The following is a 26,377-nucleotide window of genomic DNA, read 5'->3' on the forward strand; positions in this document are numbered from 1 at the left end:
TCCATAGCGACGGCCAATCCAGAGCTGAGGGGGAAAAAGAGTCAGTCATCTTTAAAGCAGAACTGGCAGAGGAATTCCAGGAGTGGAGAGGTGTAGAAGAAGGAGAGTGAAGGAGCAGGTGAGAGAGGGAGAGGAAAAATGCTCTGGGGCTCGGGCCGGAAAGCAGAGGTCAAATCGAACCTGAAGAGAGAGAGGGAGAGAAGAGGAGAGGAGAGCTGGGGTGTAGAAGTGAGAGGTTGCTGAAAGGACTTGGGGGGTAGATAGAACAGTTTCCATTTCCACACCCCACACCACTGAATAACTGTCAAATCTCCACGTGCCTATACTCTACGTAACTGTCAATGTGTTATGACGGCTTATACAGTGCAGACAGCCTATACCTAGATTAGAGTCAGGACCTAAAGGCACATGCCTTTAATTGGGTTCCACCACTTAGTCAAATTGCCTGTTGCCGGGATTCAATCAAAGGCACAGTGTTGACAAACACACTGCAGTTAACATTTCAAATGAAATTTACGTTTACCGAAAACTCCACGAATGTCTGAAAAAACGCCTTTAAAAGGCATTTTGTCGACAGTGCCGTTTGCTTGTGGACAATGCATCTGATTGAATCCCGGCCTGTTTGTAGGCTAACTGGTGATGTCATCCTGATAGTATGGAACGTTTCTCTGGCCCAGCAGGCCTCTGGGAGGGGTGGTTATATAGATTACAGCTGTAACTAGCGACACGTCTATTCAACAGCGTACCAGAAGAACCAATTTCCTGGAAACTTGGCCTCCTTTGACAGTTCAGTGTTTCAGGGACAAAAACTGAGATTCACTCCCGCCATTTAAAGCTGTTCCATTGGTTTGCCACCATGCCATTGGGAGACTGCAATAGGACAATTGATTTTAGTCACACGGAGCGCTGTTAATTACACTGACATGTGACGCATCAATTTTATTGGGCCACTATTTTCTGTTGTATAGATCGACAGAGTAATGCTACGTTGATATGTTCCAGCCGGTGGGTTGATATGTTCCAGCCGGGTGCATTGATATGTTCCAGCCGGTGGGTTGATATGCTGTGCCTAAGCTTGAAATGTAACTGTACAGACAAGTCGAACTTGAGAACACAATCAAGACCTATTTCATCTCCGTTGTTCGCAGTAAAAAAAAAAACTGGGGGAAAAAAAACGTGTATCTCCACAGATATCACAACCCTCTTCCAAAACAAATGGGAGACATTTGCCGTAACTGCAGGACACGGAAAGTATGGAGTGTGTTGCCCTTTTAATATACCGCAGCTTAGATGTATTTAATCATGTTGATACTTAAAGGGAAAAGGGAGACACAACGATCTACAAACAGCTGACCAAATGGTTAATAAACGAGTTATAACAGTTAATAACCAGCGTATGACCTTCACGCCGTTGTGTTCCTTGGTTATTCACCAGTGTCTTCTATATCCTAACCCTCATTACTTATCGAAACACCTTGCTGTCAACTCTCGGCGAAATACACTACAAATGTCAGGAGCCACATATCAACAAGCCCTACACATCAGACAGGCTTGCACCATATATATCCACCACACTGGTGATCACTCACACTGCCTACATTACATTACAGCCGGGCTTGAATAGGCACACATCACAGAATACATCAGTGGGATTCATATCTCCAACTACAACCGTCGCTCATTAATGCCAGTCGGCCTTTGAATCTGATTCCGCACGGAACTCGATACTACCCCGGAACAATTACACGGCTGATTCGGTAATCAGCATGCCCGTGACATTTGGCTCGTTCGGTATCGCGACAGCTTTTCCAGACCTGTCAGATATGCCGGCCTCCCACGCCACCACGACGATCACTCATAGGGCCATTGGCACGCTCAGGTGGGAGGTGTTTGCTTGTGCTGTGCAAGGCCACACCGAGACATTTGGAGTGACATTCTCGTGCGGCGGCGCTGAGTCTCGGGGCTATGATGTGACAGGCTACCCAGCTTGACCCCCCCCCCCCCAACACACACACACCCACACCCAATAGCATAGTGCTACAGGTTTGGTTGTCAGGGAGATGAAAATGTCCTAAAAAGGGAGGCTAGGGGAGGAGGGGAGCCATCTTCCCTGGCTGTCAAAATGGTTCTTAAAGAAAGCGGGGGTGAAAGAGAGAGGGAGGGGGTGAGGAGTTAGTGGGGGGCTGGGGGTGTTCAGTAGGATAGGGGGTAAAGTGAAAAAGACGGGGAGAGAGGGAGAAAGTGAGAGACAGAAGGCGTTGTTTGTGGAGGTTTGAGGAGAGGCGAAAATAGAGGAGAGAGAGGATTGGGGAAAAAGTGAGAGAGGAGAGAAGTAATGGTGGAGATAGGGGTAAGGAGATGGGGGTACAGAACGAGAGAGAAAGAGGCAGGGGAGTGGTGGAGGTTGGAGAAGAGAAGAGAGGGGCACTACATCTGTTTTCCATTGAGGCTTGGCACATCACACAGCCGTAATGAACGGGACCTCTCACCCAGTTCTGTAGGGAGCTTAGGGAGGCTTTGAAGAGCACAGAGACGGACATCCACACATGTAAAGACATTACATTACCCACTGCCACACTCTCAAGCACGCACTCTCTCTCTCTTCAATTCTCTCAGGCTCAAACTCTTGCACACGCACACACGTGCATTCTCTCTTTGTAAATGATTAGACTGTCTTCTGAGTCACACACACACACACACACACAAACACACTTTCCACTCATCCTCGCAGTAAGACAGTACAATAATTTCCCTCATGTAATCTTCCTGTTCTCTACCCTCTATTATTTCATTCACTTTCACATTTCTTTCTTAAATGGCACGCTATTCCAGGGTACCATATGGGACATAACCAGCGTCGTCTCCCTCTAATGGTAGGGAACACATTTGTCCTCCGGCAGTGTTGTCAAGGACACTGTGAGGCCATGGTAATTGAAGGTGTTGCAGTGTGTCCACCACTTAATCACTGCTCTGGTGATGAGCGTGAAAACTTGCCTTTGGCTCTGCTCCTATCGAGTAGGCTCCGATTCGGGTATTCCTAAATCTAATACTATAACACATGCTCTGCTAGATCGAGATCAATTACTTTTTATTTTATTTTTTAGAAATGTATCCTTTTTTAGGGGAAAATCAATGACTTAGTCCAGACTATTTTTCGAGCCCCAAAGCATACACAAACATTGTAATGTATGACATCCAGGATTTGTGGAGGGTTCTTTGTCAGACGTGAAATCCACCTGTGCTACAGTCTTTAATGAACTGCAAACATATCAAATGTACAACCTAACATTAACTTTTTCATTCATCATTTACTTCACCTGGGAAATCAGAGCATTACATATTTGTATCAAGTGGAGCACTGAAACACTATCAAACTTTCCATGGTGAAATGGATACTGTGGTCAGAAAACAGATGCTCCGGGAGTCCATGTGGATCTATCATTTGAACCCATGTTAGTTAACACCTGGGCGATGCCATGCTGCTACTACTGACTGAACAGATGGCAGACGGAGTTGAGAGGGAACTGCTTGAAGCAATCCATGTTGACGAACAGCTGAACCAGCCCACTGGTCACAGGTGGCAGTGGGCCGCCATTTTATGATGTCTAATATGGTCTCGGGGGTAGCACCATCTTAAATGGCCTTAGTGCCTTCGTTGTACTTTCTGATGCTGTGAGAGTTCGATTCACTGTAGTTTCACACAAAGAGAAGATATGAAATTATGACAACATACAAGACACCACAAAAGCTTTCTCAGTGAGTAAGGATGAATCTTTATTGGTGATTTCAGAAAAGCCAGACCACATTCCCCAGCATCCATATAGGCAGGATCAGTAGACATTACTGGTGCAATAGGGTAGTGGTGTGCTCATGGGATTTGTAGTTTATTTATAACAGTCACAACAGGTAGTAGTTTATAATCCACATGGGGAAGGGGAAATAGGCTGTGTACATTACCCGCAATGCCGTTTAGTAGCATACCATCATTGTGAGGATAGGCTACAAATGCCCACAAAAAGTTGTAGTAATCATACAGTATACAGACATGTAGAAAAATACCGCTGTTAAAAGTTTATAAGCTTCTGCAAACAAGTCCCAGGTATCAAAAAGTTGCTTCTTCGTCCATCAAAAGATGGGTGGTGTTAGAAGCCTGTGCTGGGAGGTGTAGCTCAAATTCTTCCAGTTTTTTTTCTCCTCAAGTCCATAGTTTGTGGTCGTTTCCGCTTTTGTTACATTACAACACACACGGACGAGACTACAGCCCCCACAGTGCACCTGGAGATAGTCTCAGTGGATGGTGCCGATAGTGAATAGGCTCATGGAAAATAAAGTAGAGTAAAGATGGTCTTGGAACATACAAGGGGGATAAAAAATGAGAACTGCATTCCCACTTAAAAAGTTGTAGCAAGGAAAAGAAACAAGAGTAGTGATAATAACAACGACAACAACGACGATAATACTAGCAATAATAACTGTAATAGAGAGAAGAATTAAAAAAGAACATTGAATCCTATGTCTGAAATCAAGACCTTAAAATCCAGAACTGGTATAATTACAACCTCCCTACCAAGGTGAGTTGGTAGTACGCAGTACAATTCCATCTAATTTTACCGAAATGTACTGCGAAAGAGGGCCAGCTCCGAAATATATCCCGGTCAAAACGTAAAAATAAAGAACAACTTCAGTAATCAAGATTTATCGTAAGAGTTTTTTTTTTTTTTTTATCCCCCAGAACACCTGAGAAATTGACAATGATTCCAATCATTTTATACTACATTTATATATTCAAGCCATGTATATTATTACATCTATAGTCACATGTTCAAGCATATATCATATACACACACATATCTAGTGAGAGATTAGTTTTCGTATTTAATTGTACATGTGTATGGTACATTAGGGTGTATGGTTTCACTGGGTAAAGTTGTTCAGGAGAGGTATAGACATACTCTTCTGTGTGTCAATCTATTTATACGATTTCCTCTTACGACACGATACGCAAAATAAAGAACAAACCCAAAAAAATAATAAGGTATAGGCAGTTCAGTTACTGTGTTGAGGTGTGTGTGTGTTCAGATGGAGGATCAGGATGAGCACCAAATAAAGTCTGCACTAATAATAAGAATAAGAATTATACTCAAACTTGAGGTTTGTTAACGGTCAGCATGCTGAACACTGCCAACTTAACCCGGGCCATCAATTCCAAACCAGTTTAAATTCGGTTTCACAATTCAAAATTGGATCAGAAGAGAGGGAGAGAGCGATGCTGTAGAAAGTGATGAAGTGTTGTGTGCTATCATACATGGCCCTTCGTTTCAAGGTCCAGCTTGCTATCAGGGCCAAATAAGTGTGTGTGTGTGTGTGAGATCATTTGAGAGCGAGAGCGTGTGTGTGAGTACGTGCATGCATGTCATTTCATGTAAAAATGCATATGTAGTCACTGGTCCAGCTTATTTGACTGTGTGGCTTGTCATGTCTGTTTGCGGTGTGCGTCTGTGTCTGAGCCGAACATATTCACCCATCTACATGAATACCCGGCAACACATTTGAGCAATATTTATTCACAAATTTCTGTGCGGCTGCAGCTGTTCTCACGATTGATCACTGACTGTAGCATTTCCATTTATTTTCTCTCTCTCTCCCTCCCTCGGTGACAGACACACAATTAAAACGATTTCATTCCAGAAAGGAATCAAAGAGACGATAACAAATTAAAGGGCAACTCCACCACTTTTCAAATTCACTTTCATTATCTCCAACACAATACCAGTGTCAACATACATAACATGTCCAAGGGTATGTAGACACCTGCTCCTCGAACATCTCATTCCAAAATCATGGGCATTAATATGGTGTCGGTCCCTCCTTTGCTGCTATAACAGCCTCCACTCTTCTGGGAAGGCCTTCCCCTAGATGTTGGAACATTGCTGCGGGGACTTGCTTCCATTCAGCCACCAGAGCATTAGTGAGGTCAGGCACTGATGTTGGGGCGATTAGGCCTGGCTCACAGTCGGCGTTCCAATTCATCCCAAAGGTGTTCGATGGGGTTGAGGTCAGGGCTCTGTGCATGCTAGTCAAGTTCTTCCACACCGATCTCAACAAACCATTTCTGTATGGAGCGCTTTGTGCATGGGGGCATTGTCATGCTGAAACAGGAAAGGGCCTTCCCCAAACTGTTGCCACAAAGTTGGAAGCACAGAATTGTCTAGAATGTCATTGTATGCTATAACGTTAAGATTTCCCTAGCCTGAACCATGAAAAACAACCCCAAACCATTATTCCTTCTCCACCACCAAACTTTACAGTTGGCACTATGCATTAGGGCAGTTTAGCTTTCTCTTGGCATCCACCAAACCCAGATTCGTCCGACGGACTGATGGTGATGCATGATTCATCACTCCAGAGAACGCGTTTCCATTGCTCCAGAGTCCAATGGTGGCGAGCTTTACACCACTCCAGCCGACGCTTGGCATTGTGCATGATGATCTCAGGCCTGTGTGCGGCTGCTCGGCTATGGAAACCCCCATTTCATGAAGCTCCCGAAGAACAGTTATTGTGCTGACATTGCTTCTAGAGGCAGTTTGGAACTCGGTAGTTAGTATTGCAACCGAGGACAGCACTCGGTGGTCCAGTTCTGTGAGCTAGTGTGGCCTACCACTTCGCGGCTGAGCCGTTGTTGCTCCTAGACATTTCCACTTCACAATAACAGCCCTTGCAGTTGACCGGAGCAGCTCTAGCAGGGCAGAAATTTGATTAACTGACTTGTTGGAAAGGTGGCATCCTATGACGGTGCCATGTTGAAAGTCACTGAGCTCTTCAGTACGAGCTATTTTACTGCCAATGTTTGTCTATGGAGATTGCATTGCTGTGTGCTCGATTTTATAAACCAGTCAGCAACGGGTGTGGCTGAAATATATTTGGCCATGTAGTGCATGTGAAAAAGGTGCATTTCTAGGATTTGTAGAAAAAAAATTAAGTTAAAAAGTTCTACCCAAAAGTTAACATTTTAAAAACTGTGATTTTCAAACACTGAGATTCGCAGTGACGTGGGGAGCAAGAAAATACCCTCACTTGGGCTAAAAACTTGTTGCAGGTGATGTCATCGAGAAGCACTTTTTTAGGACCTTTCTTCTTATCTTTTTAAGCACAGATGATAGAAAGGTGATGTTCTCACATATGTAAACACTGGGTTGGTGTTGGAGATGATAATGCAGTTGAAGAGAGGAAGAGTTGCCTTTTAAAAAGGAAATATGTCATTTTCATCATCTCCAGAACCACCCCGACATCAACATATGCGAAAAGTGTTTCCAATGACATCATCGGTGTGCATCATGTGATTTTAACCAATTACGAGTGGGCATTGCCTACTAATTGATTGATGAATTCATTGGAAACATCTTTTTTTACTACAAAACATAAATGCCCCATTTTCACATGTTAACGGTACTGGAGATGATGAACATGAAGTGAACATTTTTGAGAATTCCCTTTAAGTGCTTCAACGAACCCAACAGAACTAAATTAAAACGATACAATGTTTGTTTCATCTTCGATCTGTCTATGTCCACAAACATTTACTAAGATAATTCTCCTCTCTTGCCGTCATGTTATCCCTGGATACAACCATTATACATTCTCTATTACGACCTCTGACCCCTCTTATCTTTAACGAGTTCAAAATATATCATTCACCAATCCATTTACCAATAGCCCTCATCTCTATACTAAACTCACCCATATATAAAATATACAAAATATCATTTCCAAAATCGCCTCTGAACTGTCCGTCTTTGCAAATATAAAAATATACAGTTATGTTGAAATCTCTTTGCTTTCTTCTGTCCTGAACCACCTCTCCTAATCCTCCTCTTCTAGATATATTGTAGCTCATCCTGTGTTTTGTAGTTTGCCCACGTCTCCCTCCCTGCCCAGTACAGTTCAAAAATATACATGTTTTGTCATAGAAATAAAGAACACACCTGTCTTCCCCTGGCTTGTCTCCTTGTCTATAGCTTAAACACATTAGTTGTCTTGTGATCTGTATGATTTGAACACCTCATTTGAACGGGTGCACGTATGGCCCTGCGCATTACCCGGAAAAACACTGCAATGCACCTGATATAAAACACTGAATGACGTCGCAACGCCCAAGTGACAATACCCGTCAAATAGACACGGGAAGTGAAACCAGCATAGCACAGAATCACTAAATGGAGGCTGCATTCACTACAACACTGCAGGCTACTCGCAACATGGATGCTTACGCCAGGTGTCATACGATGCTTATGCCACGTCTACGTAGGCCGTACGCGCACCCCCTCAACTAAAGTGCTGCCAATGTTGCCTTATACCCCTCTCTCCTCCTCCACCACCTCCCTCCTCTTCCTCCTCCTCACAAGTCTCCGTGTCGACTTTCAAACTTGTTGAGGATGTTGCGGCAGCGGCCCAGCTCCTTGCGCATGTCGGCCACTTCCTGTCTGAGAGCAGCGTTCTCTCGCTCCAGGAAGGCGGCGCGCACCGTGATCTGGTTCTCCTTGAGGCGCCGGGCGTCACGTGAGCGCTTGGCAGCCTCGTTGTTCTTGTAGCGCCGGCTCCAGTACTTGTCGTCCTGCAGAAGTCACCACAAAGTAGAGGCGTGTTGTGGGGATGTGTGGGAAAAGAGGAGGAGAGGGGCAAGGAGGATCAGTTTTGTGATGGCGAGGGGGGCAGGGCGAGAGGGGTCACAACTGAGCATTGTAGTTGCACACTTGAAGCATGTATATAAAGATTTGTATAAACGTTTGTGTTGAAATGACTGAAAAATACACAGAGCCTTACTAATAATGCCATCACAATTAGCTACTCTACAGACAGCAATATGACAGTTTCCTACCTTATTCTTACCATGGTGTTACATGCACATCTACATGCCAGTTCCATCAGGAATGTATAACTACTTCTTCTGCTCAATTACGTAATTAGTTTTAATTCATCGAATTCAGCCTGCAAAAAAAACCTGCACGTGCATTAATGGTAGACTCAGCAATATGACATCACACGCAGCGGGGAGGACCTCCTGCCTACAGACATCAACAGAATGTAAACTTGCCCCTTCCCAATGTGTGCCCTCCCTTGAGGCATGCCCACATTGTCATTCACTTCAGCAGGAAGTTGACCTGCTTTTTAGGATGACATTTTGTTAACTCTACCATTAAGCTTCTTATGTGCAAACTACGTTTAAAGACAAGAATTGTAAGAAATGTAGCACCTTCTGCTCGTCTGGGACCAGCATCTTGCGGGCCTTCTTGATCATGGGCTGTGGCTTGAGCTCCTCGTCCGAGAAGCGGTGCCTTCGGGGGTCGAAGGCCTCCTGGCCCGGCACGCTGGACAGCGCCACGTCCGCCGGGTCCGGGTCAAAGTTCACCATGACGTCAGCAGTGCCACTGGTGACCGGCGGGCCCCCTGGCGGCCCGGGGGGACAGGGAGAGGTGGTGGTGGAGGAGGGCGAGAGGTCAGGAGGCCCAACTTGGCCACCTATATGGAGAGAGGACAACAAAAACAAACTTGTGGTTGATCACATACTTCTCGCCATGGCCAGGGTGAAAGGTCAAAGCCTCAAGCATGCCGATAATAAGGTATAGAGGATGAGCTATTTCTGTTTATAAACACATGACGTGTTAATAAACAGACTGCTGCACGGAGGCTGCAGTGTTACTGGTCAGCCACCAGGTGGAAGCAGAGGCCACATCACTCAGTCAGTTTTGGGGTTGAGTTGGCAGCTGGCTGATCCAGGATAAGATGTCACCAAAGCCCAATCTTAATAACAACCATTTTGGGCAAAAGGTTGAAACTGATCCAAGAACAGTGTTGCTGGGTAAACAACCTTCTACATGCAGCTCTAAGCTTTCTTATGGCCCTTGGCATCTCCCCTCTTTAACATTTGGTCAATGTCATTCTATTTTACCCTCAGTCAGTAAAATATGCTTGATCTTCAAAGAAGTAGTTGATGTTAGATGGTTGCTCACCCTGAAAATAATCTATGGGCCAAGATAACTGTACCATTGATTACAGTCTTTCTTTAAAACAGCCACTACAACATTCAGCTAACCTTAGCCCTCACAAGATAATCAGTGGAAGTGATGGGGGTATGTGAGCATGTTTAAGAAGAATATCCAAATCATCTGAAATCAATTCAAATCAACTCCATATTTGGTTTGATGCTACTTAAAAGGTGATTTAAAAAAAATACACGCTCACATGCCTCCATCACTTCCATTGATTGTTAGCTTGTGGTAGTTAAAGTTAGCTGAAGTTTTTAGTGGCTGTTTAATGAAACCTGATTACAGTATCTGCTGGGCCATAGATTACTTTCACGGCGAGGAACAATCATCAAGTTGTAAAATACATCTTTAATATATATATATATATATATATTTTTTTTTTTACACTTAATAGCAATACAAGTACATTTTCCAGGTAACAATTCTGAGCAGGGTTGTTGGCAACGATTGTTTGATTGCGCTTTGTTTTTAGAAAACACTTGAGGAAATGGAAATGCTGAAATGGAATGTGCTTTAGGAAGTGTTACATAAAATGTTCTCCCCAGTCCTCTCGCTACATAGCCACCACAAAGACAGTTCCCTACAATACCCCTCCAACCCCTACCCCACCCCCCATACTCCCTCTATCTTCTATTTAAAATATACACAAAATCCTTCCTTCGTAAGTATCCATAGGACAAACCACTCTGCCTCACGTTCTTCCTCCCTCCTTCAGAAAAGAACAGAGAGAGCACAGCTGTCTAAACAGCGCCCCCCCTCCCCACCACACACACACACACAATAAACCTCACCTTTCATTTCATAGCAGTCTTTCCCTCAGTCCTTATGTCAACATGTCATTCTGAAATGTTATGTCACAATGTTGTTCAGTGTGTAAAAATGGTATGGCGACATGGTGGGGATATCTCTGCAATGTAAATCTCTCGGCTTCTTTATGTAAGGCTAGTCTTATGCAATATTATGCTAGGGCTCACCAGAGATCTCTCTCTCTGCTTTACTCCCTCTTTATGCCTCTCTCCCTCCAACCCCTCCCTTCTCTTGCTCTCTCTCGCGCCATTGCTCTCTGCATCGGCACGTGACACAACGCCTGCACATGGCCCAAGCGTGTGAGAGAGGGAGTAAGGGGGAGGGAGAGAGAGAGAGGTTTTAAAACATGCAAGGAGAACACTCAAATGGACTCTCTCTCGTTTTTACTGTATTGCAGAGTCCTTCTTAACCCTTTCCTCTCCACGGGTCATTAAAATGATTTATTGCGCTAAATATTTCTACGATTGATTCCTGAATTTGATCATTTCTCTAAGCACTCTGATTGTATTCCCTGGTCTGTAACTAATCTACATATTTTGTTCTTCGTAAAGTTAGTCTGTTTGTGTGGAAGGGATTCAGCAGATCTCTTTTGGTCCGGCGTGAACGTTTTGTCAGAAAATAGAAAGTGACACGTTATTTGAAAGCTACAGCCCTCGTCTTTTTGGAAATCAAACTCAAATCTTACTGCTGGCGGTGTCATAAGAGTATGCGATGTAGGTCTAGTCATGGAAAGGGTACACCCTGATGGACATTGTAAAGCATGTGTTTGTAGTTTTGGAAACAAAATACACTTCATGGGGGTAGTATACAATATTATGCGTCGTTTAGAAAACGCCACCAGAGGGCGTCAGTTTAAGAGGTTTTAATTACGATAAAACCAAGTGTCAAAATAAAGGGCCCTGAATCGTCTATTGGACAAGTTGTTTGAGACTATACCCTGTCTAGCTTCTGCTTGTTTTTGTCCCCTGATCATCTTCCGCTAGCATCAAGCCACCAATTTCACACTAGACAGGGGATTTTTGGATTTATCAATGCACAACGAGGCGTTTGTACTTTGGAATAAAACACAAAGCAGTTCTATTTTACCTTGGAGCTTCACAAACTGCCGTGTTTTCCCCCACCGACCAATGCCGACATGGGGCATGTTGAGGAAGGTGCAACTACTGCAATGACAGTTTCAGTCATCTTGTGACATTGCTCAGACACACACCAATGCAAAACACGCAAACATACGGTCAAAAATAATCCCTCACCTACACACCGGGGGTTGGAACCGGTTCAAGGCACAGAAACGGAACCTGGGCCTCCCGCGTGTCTCACAGAGGTCTATGGCACTGCATCGCAGTGCTTGAGGCGTCACTACAGACCCGGGTTGGATCCCAGGCTGTGTCACAGCCGGCTGTGGCCAGGAGACCCATGAGGCGGCGCACAATCTGGGTTAGGCCGTCAGGGATTTCCTTGTCCCATCGGACTCTAGCGACTCCTTGTGGCAGGTAGGCTGACCTCAGTCGCCATCTGGACGGGGTTTCCTCCGACACATTGATACGGCTGGCTTCCGGGTTAAGCAAGCAGTGTGTCAAGAAGCAGTGCAGCTTGGCAGAGTCGTTTTGAACAGAAACAGTATATTTCTCTCCCTGGTCGGAGAGAATGGCTCTCGACCTTCGCCTCACCCGAGTCCGTAGGGGAGTTGCAGCAATGGGAGAAGACTAACTACCAATTGGATATCATGAAATTGGGGAGAAAAAGGGGTAAAAGTACAAATACAAAATATATATATATAAATATAAAAGGAACCTGGAGCGAAAGTGATCCATACTGTTCCAAAACAGAACCGTAATTTTAAAAGAATGGGAACCGCAACCAAGCACTTATGCAAAGCACTCAAGCTGCAGGCAGACAGCATAGGCTACTGTACTGTCGTTACAAACTTTTATTTTTTACCTTTATTTAACTAGGCAAGTCAGTTAATAACAAATTCTTATTTTCAATGACGGCCTAGGAACTTGTTCAGGGGCAGAACGACAGATTTTTACCGTGTCAGCTCAGGGATTCGATCTTGCAACCTTTTCGGTTACAAGTCCAAAGCTCTAACCACTAGGCTACCTGCCGCCCCAAACGTGATTCAGAAGATAGGGAGAGATATTTTTAATTAGCTAGAGAATAATTTTTAATGCTAGTTAAGGATACTATTGGCCTAGGCTAGTTATCATGTTTCACGTTGGATTTATTAACTACAAAAAGGTAAGACGTGTTTTTAATTTTGCTAGCTAGCTAGCTAGCTCAAAGGACATTCAAAGTTCGTCCATAGAATCCGCTCCTCCTAGGCAGAATTCTGTGGACCTAATTCAGATAACGCATGTCATAAGATGTCCGGCACCTCAAGCCTCCTCCTCAACCTGATCTCTCCCCACCCGCAACATGTAATTTGCATCTTGCGCCATAGGCTACACTTGTCTGTCCATCACGCATGTGAACAACTAGCTTGCCTGCGGTGTCCTCAGCGATTGGTGAAGTCATTCATGAGCTACATGTAAAAAAAAAAAAATATTTGACAGGTTAAAAAAGGAACAGAAAATAAACCAATACTTTTTTGGGGGGCCGAACCAGCTCAAAACTTTATTTCGCTGATCAGAACAAAACGTGAAAAAAAAGTGCTTCTCTTCAGAATGAAACGATGGGAAAATAATTTCAGTTTCAACGCCTGCTACACACAGAAACAAACACTCACATGGACACAATCACACAAACACACATACTGTACATACTGTAATGAAACAGCAGGGAGCAGGTCTCGAACCCTCGACCTCCTAGCCCGAGGTCCGGCGCGCTATCGACTGTGCCGCAAAAGCATGCTCGAGCGGCAGAGTCGATTTCCGCGCTTATAAACCCAGGGTCGTTACAATACCTACACCCACCCACACCCTCCCCTCTTTTACCACACACTAACTAGAGCCCTGCATGAGCATGAATTTTAAGCCCCGACCTGCGACGATCAGGCCCTACCATACCCAGACCAGATTGCTTCTGCCATTAGCGGCTCCTCTCTGTCTGTCACTCGATCGCACGCAGCTCACTCTGCATGCGTTCTGCTCATGGCGGCTTTGAGTCTGTGTATCCATAGCAACGACTCTGCTTGGGCTGCTCTGCCAGACATATTAGAGAAAGGAGGACATAGGAATCCCATTGGCCAATGAATAGGGGAACGTATAACGCCCCACCCAGCAGTTTTCGGCCAATCGCATTCACATTGTCATGCTGCATCATGCGATTGCTAAACTAATCGTGACGCAATCCCTTCTCAAAGTCAGGGTATGAGTCAAGAAACGTGCCTATTTTCCTTGAAAGTACGTAATGTCACGATTCCAAAGTTCTACAATATTACAGATAGCAAGTTACATTAAGTATCTCACATCTCGGAAAATATTTGTAATGTTGTACTTCTTGTTGACTGACGTCATGCTAAGGTTGCGTTTTGGAGCTAGCGCCCACTTGACTCTCATTCACTCCTTGAAGGAGATCTCTCCTTGTCCCGGAATCGCCCAGAATACACCGCACGGCCCATTGACGTAGCATGGGCAACGTACAAAATGGCCGTCAATACGATTCCAATGGAGTTTCCCCATCTCCTCAAAAGTATCTCTGGCTTTGCTCTGCGAACGAAGAGACATGAGAGAGCAGTTAGCTACTTTTGGTCACTCTACACTCAAGGAAGTGTTTAATTTTTTTTATTTATCCTGTCTTATATTTGCCGAGGTTAAAGGACTTCTGACACCATGTTATGATCTTAGTCAGATATGGCTGTACTGCGCAGCAGAACACGAGCAAATGTCTCAGCTTCAAAACGTTAGTGATTAATTTAGCGATACCCGAGCCCTACTCGTACCTTTGTTATTGATGAAAAAAACAGGCCCTAACCCGATGTATAACGTTGGGGCCCATCGGGCTCGGGTCAGGTAGCAGAGCTCTCCTACTAACCATGTAGGCACTCGGGCCCTCCCATCATGCCTGGCAGTCCGTTTGGTGGCAGCGGCACATTGTCCAGGCCCAGCAGTGAGGAGGAGGAAGATGAGGAGGACATGGAGGACGATGAAGAAGAACATGGTGGAGGGGATGACGGCGGGCACTGGGAGCTCTGGTTGGGCACGGCCGACTGCAGGGAGCTCTGCGAGGGCACCTGGGCGCTGGCGCTGGAGCCGTTGCCACCTTTGTTGTGCATGGCCATGCCGTTCTCAGTCAGGAACTCCTCCAGGTCCATGTACTGAAGCTGGAAGAGGCCCCCGTCGCTGCAGGGCAGCGTGCGCTCCCACAGATGGGGCCCCAGGAAGGCCGACTGGGAAGGCCGGCCACCTGGACCCCCAACCATTGAATCCTCGTCTGAGTCCTGGGGCTTGTCTTTATCTGTTAGTGGGAGATGGGGAGAAAGAGATAGAAAGGAGACGGAGAAAGAGAGCGAGCGAGATGGAGAGAATAAATGAAAGAGAAAAATTGGAGGAAAACGGGAGAGAGAGCAAGATAAAGAGAGAATAAATGAAAGAGAAAAATTGGAGAAAAAGGGGAGAGAGAGAGAGGGTCACTGAGTGCAAAAATCCAGCCTGTTCAGTGTTCATCACTGCTGTTGCTTGTCATCACATAATCTGCCTGGGAGCCTTGTGCCTTCAACAGCTCTGCAGGCAACCAACCGCCATTACATGGCTGCACCAGCAGTGCCAGCAGTCTTCCCATCCACACACAGGCTGGCTGACAAATGTAAGGGTGTGAGATGCTATGCTAATATCATGAAGGTGAACTGAAATGCTACTCTGACATCATGAAGAGGAAGTGAGATGCTAAGCTAACATCATGAGGAAAGAGAGAGATGCTAGGCTAACATCATGAGGAAAGAGTGAGATGCTAAGCTAACATAATGAGGAAAGAGTGAGATGATACGCTAACATTATTAGTGGAGGTGGCATCGTCTCGTGTCTCAGCCCTCCGTTGAGTTGGCAGCTTAGCGAGGGTAATAAGGGGAGGCGAGAGCCATCACATTAATGAGCAAGGAGAGGGGGCTCCAAAATGGGGGATGACTATCCGTGTGACACTGCTAAGAGCTAGGCAGAGGAGATTAGATAGAGGGTTGAAGGGGTAGGGAAAAGGGTGACAGGGCTGATTCATAGTGTGATGATCACACCAGGGCTGTACTGGCCAGCACAGCACATTATTGTCAGCACACACACACGCCCACACACCGTTTTGGAAGTGAGATAGAGAGGAGAGAGACATGAAGAGGGAAGAGAGAGGAGAAGAAAAAAAGGGAATGCAAAATAAGCCAGACAGACAGGAGAGATGATAGAGAAGGGAGGAGACATGAGAGGAGTGAGAGGGGTGAAAGGGAGGAGAGACGAGAGAGGAGAGAAAAGCAATTCAAAAATCATAAATAGACAGGAGAGAGGAGAGATGGAACAGAGGAGTAATTAGGGAGGAGAGGATGGAGACAGAAAATATAAAAAGAGGGAATGAATATGAGGAGATAGGGAAGAGGAAAGGGAAGAGGAGACTAAAGAGATCCAAATAGAAGGAGAGATGGATGACAGAGCGATATTGGTGGAGGAGGGGAAATATAGGAGATGAGAATAAAGAGGGTGAGAAGAGAAAGAAGAGAGTGGAAATAGGAGGAGTGATGGAAGAGAGAAAAGGATAGGCAGAGAGAGATATGCAATGCAAAGAAAAGAAGTGGGATGAGGAAAGAGATAGAAGTGAAGGGGGATTGAGGGAGATGTGACAAGTGCAAGAGGAGTGAATGAGGGGGATTTTGTAAATGTGCTAGAGGATGGAGAGGATGGAGAGGCGGACAGAAGAGGTAGGAGAGGAGAGATACGCACAGCGAGTGGGTGTATATGAGGGTGTCGAACAAAGCAAGCAAGCAAGCCGACCAGGGAGAGAAATATACTGTTTCTGTTCAAAGGGAAATGCATCATGCATCGAAGCCACAGGCAAGCAAATATGTTGGATGCAAAAAACACTCAAGACTCCATCTCATGTAATAAAACCCTTCTCCATCCCTTAACATTAGTGATGCACCCCAACTATGCATGCTCTAATGGTGAACTTGATGCTGGTAGGTCCTTTGTGCCCCGACTCCATTGGAGGAGCTGTCAGTCTTGGTCAGCGTCACCTTTTACACAAAGACATCCATGGAAATGGTGGAGGGCTGCTGTTCAACTCTATAGCCACCAGGGGGAGGCTGTTAGTCAATGTGATTGTTGTTTGTGTACAAACAGCAGCTGACAAGTTGTGACATCCCTTTAACCTAAACGTTAAGTTCCTCATTTTAGGGGACTAGCTACAGAACTGTTTCGCCTGCACAGACTGGAATATGTTCTGGGACTCTTCCAATAGCATTGAGGAGTTTACCACATTAGTCACCGGCTTCATTAATAAGTGTATCAAGGACGTTGTGCCCACAGTGGTCATACGTACATTTCCCAACCAGATGCCATGGGTTACAGGAAACATCCGCACTGAGCTAAAGGATAGAGCGGCCGCTTTCAAGGAGCAGGACACTAATCCGTACACTTATAAGAAATCCCGCTATGCCCGCCGACGAACCATCAAAAATGCAAAATGTCAATACAGGACTAAGATCAAATCCTACAGCACCGGCTCTGACGCTCATCGGATGTGTCTTAATGGATTACAAAAGGGAAACCCAGCCGAGAGCTGCCCAGTGACACGAGCCTACCAGATGAGCTAAATACCTTCTATTCCTGTTTCGAGGAAAGCAACACTGAACCATGCGTGAGAGCACCTGTTGTTCCGGACAACTGTATGATCACACTCTTCATAGCCGATGTGAGTAAGACCTTTAAACAGGTTTACATTCACAAGGGACAGACAGATTACCAGGACGCGTACTCAGAACATGCGCTAACCAGCTGACAAGTTTCCTCACTGACATTTTCAACCTGTCCCTGACTGAGTCTGTAATACCTACATGTTTCAAGCAAACCAACGTAGCCACTGTGCCTAAGAACGCCAAGGTAACCTGTCTAAATGACTACCGCTCCGTAACACTCACATCATAGCCATGAAATGCTTTGAAAGACTGGTCATGGTTCACATCAACACCATCATCCCAGAAACCCTGGACCCAGTCCAATTTGCATACCGCCCCAAACAGATCCACAGATGACACAATCTCTATTGCACTTCACACTGCTCAATCCCACCTGAACAAAAGGAAGAATGCTGTTCATTGACTACAGCTCAGTGTTCAACACCATAGTGACCTTCAAGATAATCACTAAGCTAAGGATCCTGGGACTAAACACCTCCCTCTGCAACTGGATCCTGGACTTCCTGACGGGCTGCCCCCCAGGTGGTGAGGGTAGGCAACAACACATCTGCCACGCTGAACCCCCTGCTGACCCCCCTGCGTGTTCACCCACGACTGCGTGGCCGCGCAAGTCTCCAACACCATCATTAAGTCTGCCGACGGGGCTGTAGTAGAGCGGGCCGAGAGCTTCAAGTCCCTCGGTGTCCACATCACCAAGAACCTATCATGGTCCAAACACACCAACATAGTTGTGAAGAGGGCACGACAATGCCTCTTCCCCCTCAGGAGGCAGGAGTCTGAAAATATTTGTCATGGGCCCTCAGATCCTCAAAAACTTCTACAGCTGCACCATTGAGGGCATCTTGACTGCCTGCATCACCGCCTGGTAAGGCAACTGCTCGGCATCCGACCACACGGCGCTACAGAGAGTAGTGCATATGGCCCAGTATATCACTGGGGCCGAACGCCCTACCATCCAGGACCTCTATACCAGGCGGTCATAGCCGCGGGAAGTAGGGGGTTGCTAAGGGTGCTGCAGCCCCCCCTGAAAAAATCTAAATTCTATTTGAAATATATATATTTTTTAATCTGAAAAGTAGTGATGTGCATTTAATAGTCCTGTATTAACAGACCAACATAGCCGTCTGCAGTGCCAGCACAGGCAAAAAAGGTTAGTCCAGCCCCACCCCAACTACTTCCCACCGCTATGCAGCCAGTGTCAGAGGAAGGCCCTAGAAATGGTCAAAAACTCCAGCCACCCAAGTCATAGACTCTTCTCTTTGCTACAGCACGGCAAGCTGGTACTGGAGCACCAAGTCTGTGATCAAAAGGCACCTGGACAGCCTCTACCCTCAAGCCACAAAACTGCTGAACAGTTAATCAAATGGCTACCCAGACAATTTACATTAAAGCCCTCTATTATTTATCTCTCAGTTGTTTTGTACTGACACTCCAACACACACATTACATACACTCACACACACATGCATATTGACGCCACACACACACGCTGCTGCTACTCTGTTTATTATATATCCTGATTGACTAGTCACTTTTCCTCCTACCTACTTGTACATACTATATTACTTCAATTACCTCGTACTACTGCACATTGATTCGGTACTGGTACTCCTTGTATATAGCATCGTTATTGTTTTAATTGTGTTACTATTTCCTTTTCTATTTAGCAAATATTTGTCTTTTTAACTCTGCACTGTTGGGAATGTCCTTTAAATTAAGCATTTCACTGTAAAGTCTGCACCGGTTGTATTTGGCGCATGTGACCAATAAAATTTGATTTGATTCAAAGTTCTGGTTGTCCCGCTTCACGTGCTGCTCTCATCTGAGATGCAGTATGTGAAATCTGACGCCTTATTTGCATAGGCCAGAAAATGTGTCGCTCCCTATCTAAACAAAGGATCGATTTCCTCTGGCTGTGAAGCTCGCAGCTCCACTTACAATGAATACAGCATATGAAACAGGTGACTGCAGAAAAAAATATATATCTCACTGTGATGTTCTCGGATGGACTTTGAGCTCTCAACATGAAAAAACACAAAATAATTTAGAACAATATAAACAAGCCCACTTTCTCTTGGTCACAGAGCAACTTAATCATTTTGTGCTTAAGGTTGAAGTTATAACAAGTTAGCAGGCGTTTGAATGGCGTCTTTTCCGTCGTCAGTTATATGAAATGGTGCCAATTTTGTACTGTCACGAAGTATGATCATATTTATTTTACAGCTTTATGAAAGATTAAATAAGTCATTAATCATTTGATTGTTACTATATTTAGAATGCATTTTAATAATTTCAAACCCTTATCCCAAATTTTGTTGAATAGGAAATAAATCATACATGATTTTTCACATTTTCAACTGTGAACACCTCAGGATTTTATAACTACTTGCCAGAAAGGTGAGATTGTTATATTTCTAGCAGTAAATATTAGATATTGCTTATGGCCCTCATGATAAATAACTTATTTTGGGTACATCTATTTTTTTACATTCCCTGTCCCCACCCTTAGTTAGCATTTGACCATTTACAATGTATCTAGTCTGTGTTTGATTGTTGGATTGAGAGCTCGTGTACATACACTGAGTGTACAAAACATTTGGAATACCTGCTCTTTACATGACATAGACTGACCTGGTGAAAGCTTGGATTCTTGGACACTTGTTAAATCCACTTCAATCAGTATAGATTTTATTTATTATTTAAACTAGGCAAGTCAGTTAAGAACAAATTCTTATTTACAATGACAGCCTAGGACCAGTGGGTTAACTTCCTTGTTCAGGGGCAGAACGACAGATTTTTACCTTGTCAGCTCTGGGATTCGATCTAGCAACCTTTTGGCCCAACGCTCTAACCACTAGGCTACCTGCCGTCCCACACAATAGATGAAGGGGAAGGGCCAGGTTAAAGGATTTTTAAGCCTTGAGACATTGATTGTGTATGTGTGCCATTCAGAGAGTGAATGGGCAAGACAAAAGATGAAAGACCTTTGAATGGGGTATGGTAGTAGGTGCCAGGTGCACCGGTTTGAGCGTGTCAAGAAATGCAACGCCGTTGGGTTTTCCCATTTCAAAAGTTTCCTGTGTGTATCCAGAATGGTCAACCACCCAAAGGACATCAAGCCAACTATGGGAAGCATTGGAGTCAACATAGGCCAGCATCCTTATAGAACGCTTTCGACACCTTGTAGAGTCCATGCCCCCAACGAATTGAGACTGTTCTGATCACAAAAGGGGGTGAAACTAAAATATGTTCCTAATGTTTTGTACACTCAGTGTACATCAATATCACGAGATATGTCCTTAATGAAGGATAAACACACTCATGTTCTATGCTGTGTGTGTTGTTCTGGCAACAAAAATATGAACCTATTGCCATAATAAGTAATGCATGATACAAGTTAATGGAAGAATGCTTTATATTTATAAAACATGAAACCAAGCCAACGAAATGAAAACAAAGTTTGCAGGCCACTTATTTTAATATGTGTTATGCATATACTGTCCCCTTCCTTCCTGCCCTCACCACACACACAAACCTCACCTTTCATTACACAGCAGTCTTTCGCTCGCTGGTCAACCTTGATGGGCAGCTGTAGGAGAGTCTTGAGGCTGGCCATGGAGTTCAAGTGTCCACCGGTCGGGACACTGCCCGCAAGGTTACCCGTGCCGAACTGTGGGCTCGCTCCAGCCGGGAGGTCAGGCGGTAGGAGCTGTGTGAGCGGCCTAGACATGATTGTGATGGTCGTTGATTCCCACGGTGGTATGAGCGCGGAGTTTATCCGATTAATCCACAAAACGATTGACTGGCTGTCAGCGGGTTCACAACACAGTGACGTGAAGATTAAAAAGGTGGACAGGTGGGCAGCTGGACACACTGCTAGACCGACTGTTATTTACCTCATTCGAACACCGAATGTTAGCCTATCTAAATATGCATTAAGTGCTAGAGAATAATAGTAAAATTCGACATGACAAATATAATTTGATATCAACAAAAAACTATTGCTATTGCTCTTCCAACTTTCCATGAGAAAATCAAAAGTGAAAATGATGTCTTCAAAAATATGTTCATGGTAAAATGTGTTTTATTCAATAACCTTAACAGATGCAATGTGCCCTTTAAGAGTTAATCACTTATCCCAGCCTCTATGAGATAAACAAAGTTGCACGTCAGCGCTCAGATTTCGCCAAAACGCCTTGCTTGATGATGTCCGTTAAATTGAGAATAGGCATCAAACCGAGTTGATTTTCTTCTTGACCTGGACAAAAATAAAACAAACAAACCTGAGGGTTGTCCATGGAGTAAAATTGATTATGGAGCGATACCTGGAAATCCAATAATAGAGAAAATAAGTGTGGGCGGGGGGTGATAGGAGGAAAAAAAAGTATTCGTCAAATAATATCCAACATGAGTAGGATAGGTGTTGAGGTCTCTTGTTTTTCCTCTCCCTACTTAGTCGATCTCGCTCCCTCCGTCTTTCTCTCTCGTTATTTTTGTCGTTTACATTCTTTCCCTGCCTTTCTGTCGGCTACGAGCAAGGAAGCAACCGAGCGCGGCAAGAGTCAGCTGGAATGAACACGGGCCGCTCTCGTGACATCACCGCTCACAGGGGATTGGCGCTGGGGGAGAGGCTGATCAATATTCATGATCTACAACTAAAACGCCCAAAACAACATTAATGAGCACCACCCCTTCCTAAACAAACCAGTCAGGGTGAGTTGTCGATTACTGTAACCAAACCACGCCGACTTGAACAATTCGCCCTCTGCATAACTTTTAATGTAACCAATGGATGGAACACGTGGTTGACCTTAATGTCAGTCATAAAGCTGACATTAAAGTAACCACGAGATGAATGGACCAATGTACATATCTGATTAAGAGATTAAGATCACGGGTCCTGTAGGTTACACACAAACTCCACACCTGTAACAAATCCTAAACCTACACAAGAATGGAATTGCTTTGCAATGTCCAGTACCCTCTGATTTATTTTCAAAAATGTTACTATTTAATTCCTTGTAGACTACTTGGGGTGTGGACTATCTCTGTAATTTCAAGGATCCGGATCCCAAATTCAAAAAATCATTAAAATCATCATTATCAATATTTTTGCATTTAATCCGCCAAAAATGTGAAAGTCTGTGTTTGGCCGACGCAAAATATCTATCTCCCTACTACCTTAAAACCGATTCCTGCACTCGAAGGGAGCACATGGCCCTGGCACGCGCGGATGCTGCCTACCAGCGATTGGTTCAAATTAGGTTAGTCTCTGCCCTTCGCAGAACGTTATTGGACAAAACTAGGTCATTGGCTCCGCCCAAAGATTTCCCCATGGTACGGCCGCGTGAGACAGAGGCGAAGTAAAACAGGCAAGTGAGATTGAACAGATTAGTGTTTAATTTAGCAAGATCCAGAGATCATACGGAATTTGCTTTAAAGTAATTGGTGACCACCGCACAGTGTAAAAGTTTTGCTTGATCATTTCCTTATTATAGTATTCCAATAATGACAATAGGCTATTAAAACTTGACCCTACTAATACATTATAGCCTAATAATGAGCATCAACACTTAAAATATATCTATGGAAGGTACTTCTCTATATTAACTACCCCTCTAGTTAATACTTGCTTTGAAAGTTAAATAGAATTTTGTCTTGATAGTAATCATTTCCCATTTTATCTGTCACACTTCTGAAGTACAACAGTGTGATGTGCTATTTTACATCATTTAAAAACAGCTTCTGAGGAACTGTGTTTAGGAAAAGTAGACCATATCATCAAACCCACATCACAACTCTAACAATTCATTTTTTTAAAAGACAGACATTAATGCCTTGTATTATTTATATTACTATTCACATGGGGCCTTTCAATAAAGTAGGGGATATGTTGGGATTTGAATTAAATGAACAACATGGATTGTCTGCCTTGATAATCCCAAATTTGAGTGGTTAAAATTGCCTAATGCATTTGATTTTATATTGTGTCATTAATTAAACAATAACCTGTCACAATTTATTAAAACTTAAATTTTAAAATATGCATTAGACCTACAAACCACTAGATGGAGGTGATACTGCGGTTTTCAAGAGCAAACATATCATAAACCGAAAACACATTCAAAATACATGGGACAAAATATTCACACAGATGAATCACTCCTTGACTTGTGTATATGGTGTGAATCGTTATAGGATGGATACTTTCAATGTGCATGTTATAACTTCATTTCTTTATGTAAATTGCAATGTTTCTCATACACAAAATATTCCCCTCCGTCTCCCTGGTCATGCTTCTTCTGTAAGCGTTCATAAAAGGGCCTCATATGGCCATCTAGAGGACACTGAATAGTATTACACAAGTAATTTTCTAACCACAGATGCATGGCTGTTCTCCCAACAGTAATCAAATGTTACTGTGCGTTTAATGTGTATCTATCTATCTAATCTGCAGTTTTGACTGCAGATTCACACCATTTACCCTGAGAAACTAACGTGTGTTTAATGCATGCCCTGCAAACTGGTGACAAAATACAGTATATCAAAAAATAAAGAACTTTCTAAAAGGAGAATTCTAGCAAATACACACATAAGCAATCTTCCAGTTAGGGAAACTTTCAGAACAGCCGGTTGTGAGTCTGACAAACAGCCATACTCATCCTCAGGGATTTTTTCCCTCTGTTTCTAAATGGAGCATGGAATGTGCAACAAGTGAGCAATAAACATCTCTGCAGTGTAAGGACAGCGCACTGGGGCACCAAGTGTGGAGGACCTGGCGTTTCTGCCATTCTTTTGAACCTGTTAACTGATCAACATACAGCGCATTCGGAAAGTATTCAGACCCCTTGACTTTTCCACATTTTGTTACATTACAGCCTTATTCTAAAATGGAATATATACACTACCGTTCAAACATTTAGGGTCACTTAGAAATGTCCTTATTTTTGAAAGAAAAGCTCATTTATTGCCCATTAAAAAAAACATAAAGTTGATCCGAAATACAGTGTAGACATTGTTAATGTTGTAAATGACTATTACAGCCAGAAACGGCAGATTTTTTATGGAATGTCTACATAGGCCCATTATCATCAATCATCACTCCTGTGTTCCAATGGCACGTTGTGTTAGCTAATCCAAGTTTATAATTTTAAAAGTTTAATTGATCATTAGAAAACCCTTTTGCAATTATGTTAGCACAGATGAAACTGTTGTTCTGATTAAAGAAGCAATAAAACTGGCCTTCTTTAGACTAGTTGAGTATCTGGCGCATCAGCATTTGTGGGTTCGATTACAGGCTCAAATTGGCCAGAAACAAAGAACTTTCTTCTGAAACTCGTCAGTCTATTCTTGTTCTGAAAAATTAAGGCTATTATTCCATGCAAGAAATTGCCAAGAAACTGAAGATCTCGTACAACGCTGTGTACTACTACCTTCACAGAAAAGCCCAAACTTCATTAAATAGTATCCGCAAAACACCAGTCTCAACGTCAACAGTGAAAAGGTGACTCCGGAATGCTGGTCTTCTAGGCAGAGTTGCGAAAAAAAAGCCATATCTCAGACTGGCCAATAAAAATAAAAGATCTGCAAAAGAACACAGACACTGGACAGAGGAACTCTGCCTAGAAGGCCAACATCCCGGAGTCGCCTCTTCACTGTTGATGTTGAGACTGGTGTATTGAGGGTACTTTTTAATGAAGTTTGAGCTTTTCTGACGAGTAATAACTGACGAGTTTCAGAAGAAAGTTATTTGTTTCTGGCCATCTTGAGCCTGTAACCGAACCCACAAATGCTGATGCTCCAGATACTCAACTAGTCTAAAGGCCAGTTTTATTGCTTCTTTAATCAAAACCGTTTTCAGCAGTGCTAACATATTTGCAAAAGGGTTTTCTAATTATCAATTAGCCTTTTAAAATGATAAACTTGGAATAGCTAACACAACGTGCCACTTGAACACAGGAGTGATGGTTGCTGATAATGGGACTCTCTACGCCTATGTAGATATTCCATAAAAAATATGCTGTTTCCAGCTACAATAGTCATTTACAACATTAACAATGTCTACACTGTATTTCGGATCAATTTTATGTCATTTGAATGAACTTTTTTGTTGTTGCTTTTCTTCCAATAACAAGGACATTTCTAAGTGACCCCAAACACCCCATATAGACAAAGCAAAAACGGGTTTAGACATTTCTGCAACTCGATTAAAAAATAAAACATAAATATCACATTAACATAATTATTCAGAACTTTGTTGAAGCACCTATGGCAGCAATTACAGCCTAGAGTCTTCTTGGGTATGACGCTACAAGCCTGGCACACCTGATCTGGGGAGTTTCTCCCATTCTTCTCTGCAGATCCTTTCAAGCTCTGTCAGGTTGGATGGGGAGCATCGCTGCACAGCCATTTTCAGGTCTCTCCAGAGATGTTCCATAATGTTCAAGTCCGAGCTCTAGCTGGGCCACTCAAGGACATTAAGCGACTTGGCTGTGTGCTTAGGGTTGTTGTCCTGTTGGAAGGTAAACCTTCGCCCAAGTCTGAGGTCTTGAGCCCTCTGAAGGAGGTTTTCAACAAGGAGCTCTCTGGACTTTGCTCCGTTCATTTCCCCTCAATCCTGCCTAGTCTCCCAGTCACTGCAGCTGAAAACATCCCCACAGCATGATGCTGCCACCACTATGCTTCACCGTAGGGA

At 43.9% G+C, this 26,377-nt stretch overlaps 1 protein-coding gene across 1 annotated transcript; it reads right to left on the reverse strand.

Moving 5' to 3' along the window:
* Window positions 1–3,749: 3,749 nt before the first annotated feature.
* Window positions 3,750–22,282, reverse strand: LOC129831290 (hepatic leukemia factor-like). Its single transcript, XM_055894545.1, has 4 exons — window positions 21,223–22,282; window positions 14,826–15,248; window positions 9,251–9,516; window positions 3,750–8,611 (listed from the first exon to the last, which is right to left on the reverse strand). The coding sequence occupies exons 1-4, from the start codon at window positions 21,410–21,412 to the stop codon at window positions 8,396–8,398; spliced, it is 1,095 nt and encodes a 364-aa protein (XP_055750520.1). The 5' UTR covers window positions 21,413–22,282; the 3' UTR covers window positions 3,750–8,395.
* Window positions 22,283–26,377: the final 4,095 nt, after the last annotated feature.

The sequence above is a fragment of the Salvelinus fontinalis genome, chromosome 32 (genome assembly GCF_029448725.1).
Source record: "Salvelinus fontinalis isolate EN_2023a chromosome 32, ASM2944872v1, whole genome shotgun sequence".
Lineage (NCBI taxonomy): Eukaryota > Metazoa > Chordata > Actinopteri > Salmoniformes > Salmonidae > Salvelinus > Salvelinus fontinalis.